At 46.8% G+C, this 16,235-nt stretch overlaps 1 protein-coding gene across 4 annotated transcripts in view; it reads left to right on the top strand.

Annotated features, from left to right (window-relative positions):
• Positions 1-16,235, top strand: part of LOC122556800 (regulator of G protein signaling 14-like) — a 97,721-nt gene that overhangs the window by 14,583 nt on the left and 66,903 nt on the right. For all 4 annotated transcript variants that reach the window (XM_087995476.1, XM_043703996.2, XM_043703997.2 and 1 more), the window contains exon 2: positions 9,837-9,858. In XM_087995476.1, coding sequence (XP_087851602.1) covers positions 9,837-9,858 — 22 coding nt within the window. The remainder of the gene's footprint in view (positions 1-9,836; positions 9,859-16,235) is intronic.

Raw genomic sequence — 16,235 nt, 5'->3', positions numbered from 1 at the left:
TGGATTCCAGAGGGGAGGGGAGAGTGATAAGAAGGCCACATTTCACTGAGTGTGACATCAATGAGCTTTGGTAGAAGGAGAGTCTATGAGAATTAGAGGAAACGTCTTCACTGGTTGGATCATGCCTAGTTCTAAAGGAGATGGTTGTGGTTGTTGGAGGTCAGTGAAATGTCTTTCCTGCAGTAGAGTTCTGGAGGGTAAACTTCAATGCCTGGAGACTGTGGGATGACACAGGAGAGGTAACATTGAGGGACAGGTTTTGACTGGGGTACTGGGTGGAGAGTGGTGTGTAGAGGAGTCCGTCTCTGCTTTCCTTTGTAATTGTAGGGCTGGGACATTTTACATTCACCTGAGATGGCACGCTTCGCCATTTCATTCAATGAACACTCGATTCTTATCCAAAGAGATAGGAACAAAGAACATGTCCTTCTGCTGCTGAGTCCACCCATGTGAAAGACTCAGTGGATAGTTACAGGGCAAGCCAATGTCAGGAAGGAGGAGGTAAACTTTTCACTACACTTTTTACGAGGTCCCAGTAGCAGGTTGCTGCTTGATTAAAATCGGCACTCTTCACTCTGATCACAGCAATGGCTCTCCTGAGACCTTAGCCTGGCCTTGAGCCAATGCGTTGACGGGCAGACACATTTCCTTTCTCATTATGTTTTGCAGAAAAGAAATGACTGAAGGTGAGCTACTTCTGCAGGGAAGTCCCCAAATGCACAATGTCAATAAAAATTATTTTGAATAAAGTCAGAGTTATTTTGTGGCTTACCAGCTCACCCAGTTAAATTCCATTGAGGTCAGTGGAGAATAGTAGCAGGTTGGGCGTCATTTCCCCTGTGCGTATCAATTCAAATGACCTTTTAGGACAGAAAGCATTCAGCCCACAGTACAACTAGATCTCTATGAAGTAAGTCACTGCCTTTGTCTCTCAAGCCTGATCAAAATTCATGGCAATAATCCTCCAGTCAGCTGACTCCTTTGTGTTATATCCATGAATCGGGGCGAGTACAAAGTAAGTTGTGCTCTCAGCACATCCCAAAGTATTTGCAAGGTCAAATCGTCACTTTGTCCTTCAATGCAGAAAGCAAGCTGTGTACAGTAAGTCTCCCCAAGCAGCAGTGAGATACATGGCATGTCAATTTGATTATTGGAGATGTTTGTTTGTGAGGGAAGATCAGTAGAGAGCACACCAGGATAACAGGGAGAAAATTCTGAGGAACAGGACCAGAAATAAGAGATTATTAAGAAAAAAGGTCTTCTTCCTTGAGAGAAGGTTAAGGGGAGATCCATTGATATTATGAAGGCGTTTTGTGAAGAATGGATGATGCAGAAATAAGGAGGAAGTGTTGCCACCAGAAGGAACCTTGGTAACCCAGAAAATACATTAAAATCTTTCACTTAAAGAAGAGTGATGAGAAGATTTCCCTTCATTCAGTGAACCAGATGTTCTAGAATGTAAGGGTGGTAAACCAATATTCCACAGTAATTCTAGAGAAAGAAGCAGAATGGACTTTTGGGTAGAGATAGAGGAAGCTGATGTGCTGAAAATTTTGTCAAACATTAAGATTGACAAGTCGCCAGGCCCGGACCAGATTTTTCCTCGGCCTGCTTTGAGAAACGAGAAATGCGATTGCTTCGCCGCTTGTGAAAATCTTTGCATCCTCGCTCTCCATTGGAGTCGTACCTGAGGACTGGAGAGAGGCAAATGTAATTCCTCTCTTCAAGAAAGGAAATAGGGAAATCCCTGGCAATTACAGACCAGTAAGTCTCACGTCTGTCATCTGCAAGGTGTTAGAAAGGATTCTGAGGGATAGGATTTATGACCATCTGGAAGAGCATGGCTTGATTAAATGCAGTCAACACGGCTTTGTGAGGGGCAGGTCATGCCTCACGAACCTTATCGAGTTCTTTGAGGATGTGACTAGAAAAGTTGATGAGGGTCGAGCTGTGGATGTGGTGTACATGGACTTCAGCAAGGCATTTGATAAGGTTCCCCATGGTAGGCTCATTCAGAAGGTCAGGAGGAATGGGATACAGGGGAACTTAGCTGTCTGGATACAGAATTGGCTGGCCAACAGAAGACAGCGATGGTAGTAGAAGGAAAATATTCTGCCTGGAAGTCAGTGGTGAGTGGTGTTCCACAGGGCTCTGTCCTTGGGCCTCTACTGTTTGTAATTTTTATTAATGACTTGGATGAGGGGATTGAAGGATGGGTCAGCAAGTTTGCAGATGACACAAAGGTTGGAGGCGTCATTGACAGTGTAGAGGGCTGTTGTCGGCTGCAGCGGGACATTGACAGGATGCAGAGATGGGCTGAGAGGTGGCAGATGGAGTTCAACCTGGATAAATGCGAGGTGATGCATTTTGGAAGGTCGAATTTGAAAGCTGAGTACAGGATTAAGGATAGGATTCTTGGCAGTGTGGAGGAACAGAGGGATCTTGGTGTGCGGGTACATAGATCCCTTAAAATGGCCACCCAAGTGGACAGGGTTGTTAAGAAAGTGTATGGTGTTTTGGCTTTCATGTGGGCGGCACGGTGGCACAGTGGTTAGCACTGCTGCCTCACAGCGCCAGAGACCCGGGTTCAATTCCCGCCTCAGGCGACTGACTGTGTGGAGTTTGCACGTTCTCCCCGTGTCTGCGTGGGTTTCCTCCGGGTGCTCCGGTTTCCTCCCACAGTCCAAAAAGATGTGCAGGTCAGGTCAATTGGCCATGCTAAATTGCCCGTAGTGTTAGGTAAGGCGTAAATGTAGGGGAATGGGTCTGGGTGGGTTGCGCTTCGGCGGGGCGGTGTGGACTTGTTGGGCCGAAGGGCCTGTTTCCATACTGTAAGCAATCTAATCTAATCTAATCTAATCTAAACAGGGGGATTGAGTTTAAGAGTCGTGAGATCTTGTTGCAGCTCTATAAAACTTTTTGATTAGACCGCACTTGGAATACTGCGTCCAGTTCTGGTCGCCCTATTATAGGAAAGATGTGGATGCTTTGGAGAGGGTTCAGAGGAGGTTTACCAGGATGCTGCCTGGAATGGAGGGCTTATCTTATGAAGAGAGGTTGACTGAGCTCGGACTTTTTTCATTGGAGAAAAGGAGGAGAGGGGACTTAATTGAGGTATACAAGATATTGAGAGGCATAGATAGAGTCGATAGCCAGAGACTTTTTCCAGGGCTGAAATGACTTACACGAGGGGTCATAGTTTTAAGCTGGTTGGAGGAAAGTATAGGAGGGATATCAGAGGCGGGTTCTTTACACAGAGAGTTGTGAGAGCATGGAATGCGTTGCCAGCAGCAGTTGTGGAAGCGAGGTCATTGGGGACATTTAAGAGACTGCTGGACGTATGGTCACAGAAATTTGAGGATGCATACATGAGGATCAGTGGTCGGTACAACATCGTGGGCTGAAGGGCCTGTTCTGTGCTGTACTGTTCTATGTTCTATGTTCTATGGACTGGAGACAGAGGGCTTGCAGTGATAAAGGCATTCATTAAGGGATCCAAACGCTCAGTCAAATACTGCAGAAATATGAGTTTGAATCCCATCACAGCAGTTAAGGAAATGCCACGTCAATAAATACATCTGCAGTAAATGTTTGTCTCTTTAATATTGAAACTGCCAGGTTATCAGGAAAATAATTCTATTTGTTTCATTAATGTCTTCAGGAAAATTATCTTGACCTGGGTCTGGGGCTAGAAATGATTCCAAATCCACCACAATGACTGCTCTCTGAAAGGACATGGCAGGGGATCGGAACAGAGTTAGGAGTGCAGCTGTCGAGATGGGTGATACGTGCTGGCCAGAGTAGGGAAGCTCCTATCCCGATAATGATTACTGCCCTGGTGTTGATGCCTCAGTCAGAGTTTAACGACAAGAATGGGACCTCAAGGTGTTGTCACATTGCACCTTTTGGAAATCACTGTGTGCAGTTTAGATGCATCTCCTATATTGCAACAATAACTACACTGTAATGTGACTTTAATATGTCAACTTATTTCAGTGTTAACCCAGAGGCAAAAACCAAAGGCAAAGTAATGCTTTCATGTTATCATAGAGTAATTATCACAGAATCCCTGCAGTGTGGAAGCAGACCATTTGGCTGCTCGAGTCTCACCCCATTCCTGCAACCCAGCATTTCCCATGGCTAACCCACCTAGCCTGCAAATTCCTGATCACTATGGGCAATTTATCATGGCCAATCCACCTAACCCCTTGACTAATGCCCCTAATGTACACATTTCTGGACACGATGGGCAATTTAGCATGGTCAATCCACGCTAACCTGCACATCTTTGGACTGTGGGAGGAAAGGGGAGCACCCGGAGGAAACCCACACAGGCATGGGGGAGAATATGCAAACTCCACACAGACAGTCACCTGAGGCTGGAATCAAACCCGGGTCCCTGGTGTTGTGAGGAAGCAGTGCTAACCACTGAGCCACCGTGCCACCCATATCTCTGCTACTATATCGATCTCCCGTCAAGGCGCATGCTCAATCACTCTCACTATTCCTGCAATATCTTCCCTGCCACCCAGTTGAACCTGTGACACCACTGACCCGACATGCGCTCTGTAGTGCATGCTCACTCACTTGGCATAACTCCCCACTGGCACCAAAACCTACTGCTGTGCCACTCACTTCCATTGCCCTTAATACTTACCTGTCTCTCAATCCCAGAAAGAAAACAGCCCACAGTAGGGCAAAATGAATCAAGATAGGTAGTGGGCTGACTAATATTCAGCTATTCACTCATAACGTGGAGAATATCCTGACTCTGACCACTCGAAGTGGATGCCTGTTTGCCTAAACGCCTGGAATAGCAGCCAAGGCTGCTCTGAACATACTGTGTCAGGATCTCCACAATGAAAGCCACGCCCTGAGGTTCTGCCAAAAACTATGGAAGGTTTCCTGGCTTTCAGTCTGATGCTTAATGGCCAGATAATAGCAGCACTGCACTGGCTTCTCTGGATCAAGGACGCAAGTACAAAAAGACAATGCGAGACAGGGATGCAGTGAGCACCCAGATGTGCTCAGTGTGAGTCATTGTGTGGGCGACAGTGAGCAAAGAGCGCAGAGATACAACCTAGTCCTGTCCATAAGATGGGGGCATATCCTAATTGCAAAGTGTCCTTGCAGAGCACTACAGTGATAGAACATAGAACATTACACCTCAATGCTGCTCCGACCTGTGAAATCAAATAGTTACTGATGCACACTGAGATGCAGAACTGAGCTGTAGAAGCATCCAGTTAGTGGATCAGTGATGTGCCGTGAGGATTCTTCGAGGCTGGTGTATGTTGGATGCTAATGGCTTTGAACGTGGCGTAAATGTGGCTGGTGCCCATGGAGAGTTCCCTGAGAAGCCCAATGGGCAGCATGGGGGGCTCAGAGGTTGGCGCTGCTGCCTCTCAGTGCCAAGGACCTGAGTTTGATTCCAGCTCGGGTAACTGTCTGTGCGGAGTCTGCAAGTTCTCCCTGTGTCTACGCGGGTTTGCTCTAGTTTCCGCCCACAGTCCAAAGATGTGCAGGTTAGGGAGGATTGACCATGCCAAATTACCCATAGTGTCCAGGGATGCGTAGGCTGGGTGGATTAATCATGGGAAATGCAGGAATTCAGGGTTATTGGGACAGGGTGGGTGGTGGGTCTGGGTGAGATGCTCTTCAGAGGGTCGGTGCAGATTTGATGGGCTGAACGGCCGCTTTCCACACTGTAAGGCTTTTGTGATTCTAAGTTTCAGAGCTGCACACATCTATGATTCTATGATCGGTGCGTGCTGTCTAACATGAAGATCCTTTGGAGCCAGTGAGAGTTTCTACTCTGACTCCCACGTTGAAAATTCTTAATGTCTGGAATGTTTGGTAAAACAGGAAGCTGAATATCAATGATGGTCATTGTGTCATTAATGAGACATTTCACAAGTTACAATTCCTTCTCTTTGGCAACTTTCCGTTGTTCAGTGAGAAACTCACCACACCAACCAGCAAAAACAATAAACTTTAAGACAAGTTTCCCCCGATGCCAAGAAAGGCCTCACAGAGATCCTCATGCGGATCCACCACTAACTGAGCCACAGCCCATGTTACTCAGATCCCTACAAGATTCCACTGAAGAAACCCAACTCACTGCTTTCCATGTGCATGTCCAGCAGTCACTTAAATGTCCCCAGGGATTCTGCTTCCACCACCACAGCTGACAACACATCCCATGCATTCACAACTCTCTGCATACAGAACCTTCCTCTGACAACTCCTTTATACCTTCCTCCTAATATCTTCAAACTATGACTTCTCGTGCCAGTCAATCCTACGCTGGGACGACTCTCTGGATGAAGAGATGGACTCTGCCTGGGCACCGCTCCAAGAGACAATGCTGTTGTGAGACCTATTCTCTCTCCGACTTGTGCTGTATGAGTAGATTTCCAGCCAACATCTTCTTCCCTCACTGAGACATGGAAGCTTACTTGTGGTATCTTTGTGAAGATAGTGCCCACAGGTTGCCTCTTTAGCCATTCCTCTGATACCTTCTGGCTGTTGACTCTATCTATTCCTCTCATAATTTTATACATGTAATATGTTGGCATCAGAAATATTCGCATCTTGTTGGCATGACTACATGGTCTGCCTCACTTAGGAAGACCTTACAAGCCATGGAGAGGTAAGCGATTCCCTGAGCTGGAACTTTTAAGTCCTTTATTGCCCCCACTCAGTAAGGAGGAAAAGGTTCTACCCCTGCAAGAGCTAGTGGGAGCCTTCTGGATTCAGCAGGAACCACTGGGAGTGTGGTATACCACAGGCTTGGATCTTCCACCTGAAGAAGGGCAGCCATGGATCTTGGGTTTGCAGGGAACAAGTAACCAGGACCCAGTGAGTTAGAGTTAGAGGATGGGATGGAGTGGGGAAGTGCTGGTGAGCAGCTAAGATGGACAGGCAGGGAGGTGCCAAAAAGGAAAGGCAGGGATGGTGGGAAGACTCGCTGGGTGAAGCAATGGACTTTGTCTGGGCACTGCTCCAGGAGACGATGCTGCTGTGAGACTTATTCTCTCTTCAACTTGTGTTGTATGAGTAGATTTCCAGCCATCTTCTTCCCTCACTGAGACATGGAGGCTTATTTATGGTATCTTTGCCCATAGACTGCCTCTTTGGCCATTCCTCTGATACCTCCTGATGTCAGTCGGCAGGCAACTGAAAGCACCTTTTTGAATTGTCTTGTGCCACTTTGCTCTTAGTGGTGTTACGCGCATATTGTTATTATAGTGTTCTAATAATAGAACCTCAGACATTCTAAGTCCCTCCTTGTATGTGGAGCTCTTTGAGAAAGCCAGCTGCCTTGGCTAGATCTATAGATTTCCTCTCTCTTCCCAAACCCCTTCCTGGTGATGTTACTCCTGGGACATGGGCATCACTGGCTGGACCAGCATTTATTGCATGCCCCTAGTTGCCCCATTGAGAAGGTGGTGTTGGCTATGGTCAATGTGCTGAAGGTTGACCCTCAATGCCATTAGGGAGGGAATTTGAGGATATTGACTCAATGACATTGCAGGAATGGCGATATATTTCCAAGTCAGGATCAGGATAGTGAGCAGCTTAGAGGAGGATTTTGTAGGTGGTGGTATTCCAATGTATTTGTTACCCTGGCTCATTTGATGCTCCTGATCATGTGTTTGGAAGGTGTTATCTAGTTCTTGGCGAATTTCGGCAGTGCATCTTGTAGGTGGTACACATTGTTGCGACTGAGCATTGGAGGTGGAAGGTGTGGATGTTTGTGTCTGTGGTACCAATCAGGGGGGCTGCTTTGCTCTGGATGGCATCAAATTTCTTGAGTGTTGTTGGAGCTACATTTACCCAGGCACTTGGGGAGAATTCCATCACACTCCTGATTTGTGCCTTGTAGATACCGGATAGGCTTTGTGGGGGAGATACGAGATGGGTTACTCACTGGGGTATTCCTATCCTGATCTGCTGTTGGAGCTGTGGTATTTATACGGCTGGTCTAGTTCAATGTCCGGTCAACGGTAACCCCCAGGATGTTGACACTAACCTGAGGAACTCCTACAGAGGTGTCTTGGAGCTGAGAGGATTGACCTTCAACAATAAAGACCATCTTCCTCTGTGCCAGGTGTAACTCCAACCAGCGCAGCATATTCCTCCCCCCCCACCACCGATTCCTATTGACTTCCGTTTTGCAAGGGCATCTTAGTGCTACACTGGAACGTGAGCCACCTTGAATGCGGCCTTGATGTTAACGACTGTCACCCTCCCCTCCCCTCTGCAATTCAGCTCTTTTGTCCATGTTTGACCCAAGGCCGTGATGAGCTCAGGAGATGACGGATCCCGATCTGGTCGTCACTGAGCAGGTGGCTGCTGAGCAGGTGTTGATAACACCTTCCATCACGTTACAGATGATTGACAGTAGACTGAGGGGGCGGAAATTGGCCGAGTTAGATTTCACCTTTTTATGAGTTTCCTCTGGGTGCTCTGGGTTCCTTCCACAGTCCAACGCTGTGCAGGTTAGGGTGAAATGGCCATGCTAATATTGTCCATAGTGTTCAGGGATATGTAGGTTAGGTGCATTAATCATGGGAAATGTAGAGTAATAGGGTAGGGGAATGGAGTACTCTTCGGAGGGTCGGCGTGGAAATGTTGGGCTAAATGGCCTGAATTCACATCGTAGGGATTCTAATCTATTCTATGATGTACAACACACACCTGGGCAATTTCCACACTGTCGGGTAGATGCCAGTGTTGTACCTGGACTGGAACAGCTTGGCGAGGGGAGCAGCAAGTTCTGGAACACATGTCTTCAGTACTATAGCCAGAATGTTGGCAGGGCCCACAGCCTTTGCAATATCCAGTGCCTTCAACATGTTCCTTGAGATCATGGGGAGTGAATCAAATTGGTTGGAGACTGGTGTCTGTGATGCTGGGGACCACTGGAGGAGGCTGAAATGGGTCATCCATTCAGCACTTCTGGCTGAAGATTGCTGCTATCATCGTTATCATTTGCACTGAAATGTTGGACTCTCCCATCATTGATGATGGGGATGTTTGATCTTGGTTTTAAAGCCCCAGCATTTGTGTGATCCCACAGCGAAGATTAGTGCAGTGCAAATACCCATCATCCCAGGAATCGGTCTGGTGAACCTCTGCGGCCCTATGTCCTTAGTACATAAACGTAAGGAAACTAAAACTGTCCACCATACTTCAGGCATTTGCTCATTTATGAGATGGTACTATTTTGGGAAGTTGTTATGCTCTGAATCGGTGACCAGAGCTAATATGCCCTCTTCCAGCGACGGTCTTAACAATTATTACAGTGTGAGTTGTCTAAAAAGGTAGCTCAGAGGGACAGGCATAACAACAATTGCATTTATATATCACCTTTACAGCATCGAAGAGTGGCAGGCAATGTTAGAATGGCAGGGGCAGGTGGCCATTTCAATATAAGGAAATTTAAGTGCAAAACGTATACCAGACCCACCGACACCCACCCTGAATGAAAACAGAAAGACCTGCGGATGCTGTAAGATGCAACTCTGAGGAAGGGTCACCGGATCAGAAACGTTAACTTCAATTTCTGCCAGACCTGCTGAGCTTTTCCAGCAATCTCTGTTCTTGGCCCTCACTCTGGCATCAGCTACACTCCAATGACCTGTGACCCAGCCCTTTTTGACAGGTTGAATTTATACAGATGTGCACAGTAATTCATAGGGCTGGGGGGCAGTCCTGAATACTGGTCGGGTGTTGCTGACTTATTGATGTGGACGCGAATACAATAAAATCAAACAGTTTACTTACCTCCTTGAGCGAAATCTCTCATGTCTTTCTGTGTTCTTTCCTAGGCGCTGGCCAATTCAGATGGAGGTGAGTACATCTGAACAGAGACAAGCAATGGATCTCGGATGTGGTAGGATTGGGAAACTTGGGTTTCGGGTTGTTCGGAGGTTGGGGAGAAAACCTATTGGAAACAAGGCTAACCACATTGCTTTAGATACAGCTTTGCGATGTGTGGTGAACAAATATTCCAGATTATAGCTCAACTGCTTCAATCTGTCCGACATGATCATCGATCACCCGGTGACATTGCTTGACTCTCGATATGATGAGCTAATCTCCGAATGTGTGATTGTTCACACAGAACAGTTTGGAAGGTTTGTCTGCAAAATAGCTGGTGTTTGAAATGTTTTTAACCTTTCCAAAGTTCAAGGGGATAAGTACCAACAGCCAGCCATTCCTATAGCTGACATCAGGGAGGTAGGAACGGGAATGGACCAAAGTCAAAAAAGTGTGGTGCTGGAAAAAGCACAGCAGGTCAGGCAGCATCTGAGGAGAGTCAATGCTTCGGGCAGGACCCTTCTTCTGGAGTGGACCATTCATCCCTTCAACCCTACTATCCCGATCAATCAGGCTGGACCTGGATCTGGATTCCAACTGCCTTGATCTCTTTCCTTGTATAGTCGTTCAGTGGTTAGCACTGCTGCCTCACAGCGCCAGGGTCCCAGGTTCGATTCCAGCCTCGGGCAACTGTCTGTGTGGAGTTTGCACATTCTCCCCGTGTCTGCGTGGGTTTCCTCTGGGTGCTTCGGTTTCCTCCCACAGTCCAAAGCTGTGCAGGTTAGGGTGAATTGGCCATGCTAAATTGCCCCATAGTGTTCAGGGATGTGCAAGTTAGGTTCATTAGTCAGAGATAAATGTGGAATAATAGGGTAGGGGAATGGGTCTGGGTGGATTACTCCTCGGAGGGTCGGTGTGGGCTTGTTGGGTCCTCTCTCTGAAGTTCCTGTTTCCACACTATGGGGATTCTATGATTCTGTCGGGATTCTATGACACACATAATCTGAAACTGTTAAGTCTCAATAACTCTAACTGACCTGGAGCATCCCAGACTTTGTGGGGACTGAGCCGTGGGTTCCATGGTTACAAAACTGGACTTTCATCCTTCCTTCATAACTGGCCTGTCCCGATGTTAAAGTTGTCGGGCCTTGTTCCCAACAGCCTCCGTTTCTGATGCAACACCGACTCTCCTGCTCCTCAGATGCTGCCTGACCTGCTGCGCTTTTCCAGCTCTGCCCTTTTCGACTCCAGCAACAGACTGAATCTTCAGCCCCAGGAGGGGCAAACTTGGAGCTGGATGGGCATTAAATCAGGCTGGCTTGTAGTGTAGGCAAACCCCAGGCACTGTCCGCCCTCTGTTGGAATGACACTCTGTATGGGAAGGCCTGTGGTCAAAAGCCCTGACCCTGCCTCCACTTGAGGTCCTTGTGCAGTTGATTGAAAACCACATAGGGTCGTGTCCGGGGTCCTTGTGAGGATTAAGTAGAGAAAATGAGGACCGCAGATGCTGGAGATCAGAGTCGAGAGTGTGGTGCTGGAAAAGCACAGCAGGTCAGGCAGCATCCGAGGAGCAGGAGAATCGACATTTCGGGCATACTCTCGACCCTGCTAGGATTAACCCAGCTACAAGTGGGCAGTTGCTACGCAGCGACCCCTCCAAGTCAGACCGTTCATCAGCTGTCAGGGGGATGTAAGGGACTGCCCTTGATCAAAGGGTATTATCGAGAGGCCAGGCACTGTGATGGGGTATTCTCTCTTGTCTTCACCCCCTGCTCTTGCCAGTTACCCCACTGCACCCCTTACGTCTCAACGTTAGAGCCCGGCCCACAAAGCGTTGACCTCAGACCTTGGTCGTTTGCGACTCGGGAGACTAACATTTGTGTGTTTGTGCGACATTGACAAGTGCAAATGAGCCTCTTGCACAAGGGGAAGGGGTGGAGGCTGCTACAATTACAACATTTAAAAGGCATGTGGATGGGTTTTTTGAATAAGAAGGTTTTAGAGCGATATGGGCCAAGTGCGGGCAAATGGGACTCGATTAATTTAGGATATCAGGTTAGTGTGGATGAGTTGGACTGAAGGGTCTGTTTCCATGTTGTACATTTCTTTGACTCTCTGACTCTGGGTGGTGTGATCTCTGATTGACCCTGGGCCACGATCATTGCTGTGCTGCAATAGCCTGTAGGTGGAACTGAGCTCCTATGAGTCCCACTCTGAAAGGTTCTGGATATAATCCTGTGCAGCAGTAAGTGTCAGCATTTTTGCATTTACGGGAAAGATAGGAGACAAATTTTCGTACGGCAAAATTCATAAGTTGATTATCAGCTGACCTGCTTTATTAGTAAGTAATGACCAAAAACCAAAGCAAGCTCCCTAATTACTCTCCCTTCATCAGTATGTAAGGATTGTTTGCGTAGTTTAACATTTCACCCAGAATGTCATGCTACAGCCAGTGCTGCTTTCACACAATATGGCACCCACTTTTGAAAGAGGACTTATTTTACTTATTCATGGGACGTGGGCATTGCTGGCTAGGCCAGCGTTTATTGCAATTATGACTCAACCACATTGCTGTGGGTCTGGAATCACCTGTAGGCCAGACCACGTTAAGAGTCATAGAGATGCGCAGCATGGAAACAGACCCTTCGGTCCAACCCATCCAACCCAGCCCATATCCCTCCTAACCCTTCTTATTCATATACCCATCCAAATGCCTCTTAAATGGGATGGCAGATTTTCTTCCCTAAAGAGTATTAGTGAACCAGATGGGTTTATACAATAATGGACAGTTGTTCCAAGGTCACCACTTGGCTAGATATAGTTTCAGTCGAGATTTTTACTGAATTCAAATTTTACCACCTTGTACGTCTCTGGAACGTTACCCTTTCATCTGGAATACTTGCCCAATGCTGCCAACGATGCCATTGCTTCTTCTATCCAACTGTCACAAAGCCACAGCCGTTGGCACAGTTTGGGTCTCAATTTTGCTATTTAAACGTCGTATAGATACCATTCACAAATCACCAAGAAGGGCTGGAATCCTATTACTGGCAGAGAGAATGAGGGAAAAAAGGACACTCGCAGAAGGAAAAGAAAGATACAGTTTTCAAAACAGTGAGAAACTCAATCCAAATAAAGCTAAAACTGTGGAGTTGAGCACAGAATAAACATTATCAACTGAACTCCCTTCTCAGTGTGGAAGGGGTTATGCTGGAAACGTCGACTCTCCTGCTCCTCTCCTGACCGGCTGTGCTTTTCCAGCACTACACTCTTCTCAACGTATTAGTGTGTGGAAAGGCTGCCTGTTCTGCGATGCCATTCAAGAACCATGTTCCTTGTTGAGGGGAGGTACAGGAAGGAAGGGTCCACAACTCACCAGATTTCCATCCCTCATTTCCCACAAATGACAGTCAGGTGGATTACATTGCCAATCTTCTCCACACATTTATCTGAACCCTCTACCCATTCGCTGTCAGATGTCCATACCAAGGATGTTAAATATCTACCCCTCACACTCAGCATATCAGAAGGCTTCATCTAAATTCCATTTGCATCAGGTGTATCATACACAGTCCATTTCCTTTCAGCCTCCTCCACTATCATCAATCATTTACTTCAAGCGCACTATGCCCCTGAAGGGGTGCCTCAGTGGTTAGCACTGTTGCCTCACAGCACCAGGGACCCAGGATTGATTCCATCCTCAGGTGACTGTCTGCTTGGAGTTTGCACATTCTCCCCGTGTCTGCATGGGTTTCATTTGGGTGTCTGATTTTCTCCCACAGTCAAAGGTTGTGCAGGATTGGCCATGCTAGATTGCTCTGTAGTGTCCTGGTGTATAAGGTCTAGACGGATGAGCTACGGTAAATGCAGAGTTATAGGGATAGGATAGGGGACTGGTCCTGGATAGGATGCTCTACAGAGGGTCAGTGTGAACTCAACAGGACAAATGGCCTGCTTCCACATTATCGGAATTCGATGTGGGACACAGAACATAAACCTCTGCGACAAGGAGTTTTGTTTCAGGTTGTCATGTTGCCAGCCACTACAAATATCCCAACCCAACTCGTAAGTTGATGCTGTTTTTGTTGTATAATTGCATAGATTCTAGACCAGGCAGGTAGAATATGCATGTAAGAGAATTACAATGCATTATGATAGTTGACATTCAGGTATAATGTTAGTTATGTGTATGCAATGTACAGTGACACGAGTAAGCACAGAAGCTAGACAATGCATAGGTCTTTGATAAGTTAGCAATGTAACAAGTTCCTGTAGTTAATAAACTTCATGACATCTGTCTCAATGAGAACCTGATCTGTGTGGTACAAGGGAGGTGATCTACAAAAATGGGCAGCATGCAGGCCATATCATACTGGCAACGGTGTTAGGCCTGAATATCCACATCGGTTTATGTGGTATGTGATGTTATAATGGGAGGTGGGGCAGAATTGTGCTCAGCACCACTGGGTTAGTGACGGGGTTAAAGTTACCAGGGTTTCCATGACTGATCCTTGCCCGGTGATCCAACTGATGGGAGGCATGGATGCCGCGTTGTGGCAGGATTGAGGTCAGCAGTGAGGCCTGTCACAGTGGAATAGCTCAATGAGCACTCCCCTTGCAGCTGAAGCTGGGTTTGGTATGGCCTGAGCGTGGCTCGAGAATGACGAGGACGATCTATAGAGCAATTAATTGAAGATGGAAGCAGAATTAGAGGAAGTAGGTGAGGCAGTTGCTACGCAAGTCAAACGGCTACTTCCTACATTCAATTTCCAAAAGATAAATCATTTTGAGTTGCATGACAGCATTCAGTGTCCTGGTCTAAGGCAACATTGTCCAGTAGAAATTGTAAGCTAGCCCACAGGTGTTGCTATGGCAACTCTGTTCTAGCCACATGCACTTACTTGAGTCAAAAGCCTCTTTTGCTTTAAATTAAATGTACTTCATCTGTGTTGAGGACTCTTCTGGTGCAATGGTAGTGCTCCTACCTCTGGTTTAGATTCAAGTTCCACTTGACCTGCTGTCTTATAATGTACTCAGGCAGGCTGAGTAAAATAACACTACAATGTGTCTATGCAATTCAAACCTTTATCACCACTCACTCAGGTAGTAAAGCACAACAATAAAGCAAACACATTTTTCATCTTCCCAGTTAAATGCAGAAACAAGTTAAAATTCACCTGCATCTGTCATAAGTGAGTGAGATCATAGGTCCAATGATGATGCTAACTACTGACTTTTACTTTACAAATCAAACACGTATGGTGTCACATCTGGGGTGACGCGGTGGCTCAGTGGTTAGCACTGCTGTCTCACAGCGCCAGGTTACTTGGTTCGATTCCACCCTCAGTCAACTCTCTGTGTGGAGTTTGCACATTCTCCCCGTGTCTGCATGGGTTTCCTCCTGGTGCTCTGGTTTCCTCTTGCAGTCCAATGATGTTCAGATTCGGTGGACTTGACCATGCTAAATTACCCATATTGCCCAGTGATGTGCAGGTTTAGTGGCTTGGCCATGGGAATTTACCCATAGCATCCAGGGATGTGCAGGTCAGGTGGATTGGCCATGAGAGATGCAGGTTTACGGGATGGCGCTTGGTGGGATGATTGTTGGAGGGTCATGATGTGGAGATGCTGGTGTTGGACGGGGGGGGGGTTGAGGAAGTCGGAAGTCATACTCCAACAAGTGTATTTGAAATCACAAGCTTTCAGAGCGCTGATCCTTCATCAAGTGAAGTTTGAAGGGTCAGTATGGATTTGATAGGCCAAAGGGCCTGCTTCCACACTGTAGGGATTCTATGATGCTATATCTGGATTCCCAGTTAACCTCATGAGACTGAGATGGTCTTTGGACAAGATCAGTCAGGATCCCTGGTGAGAGGAAGGTGGGGAATCTTGCGAGGGAAGAGGTAGGAACTTGCAGGTATGTTCGATCGTTGCTCATTCATCTTTACGCTTTCTGAGCTTGCAACCAAAAACTATGCAGTAGCACCCAAAATCTGTCAGCTTCAGTGATCAAGTGAACAGTGTTGGGAGACTGAAAGGCAGATTAACCTTCAAAGAATATCATATTGCAAAGTGGTTCAATACAATGAAATCATTTGAAGAGATTGTTAGCCAACCATTCTGCATACAGTAAAATCCCATGTGAACTCTGTAATGCAATAATTAGTCGATCTGCTTTGGAGAAATGGGTATACCCTTTATTCTTGCTGTGGGGCACCTTCCTCCAGGCATCGACGTTCAGTTCTCTGTAACTAAATTAGATTAGATTCCCTACAGTGTGGAAACAGGCCCTTCGGCCCAACAAGCCCACGCCGACCCTCCGAAGAGTAATCCACCCCCTCAAGTCTCAAGATAGAGTATCATGGGCCTCAGATTTGCCGTAATGTAATTGTGACAGTGGGAATCAA

The sequence above is a fragment of the Chiloscyllium plagiosum genome, unplaced genomic scaffold (assembly GCF_037043375.1).
Source record: "Chiloscyllium plagiosum isolate Xiang-an unplaced genomic scaffold, Cpla_swu_hap1 HiC_scaffold_16, whole genome shotgun sequence".
In the NCBI taxonomy this organism is placed as follows: Eukaryota; Metazoa; Chordata; class Chondrichthyes; order Orectolobiformes; family Hemiscylliidae; genus Chiloscyllium; species Chiloscyllium plagiosum.
The sequence above is the reverse complement of the archived record's forward strand: the minus strand, read 5'-3'. Positions and strand labels throughout refer to the sequence as shown.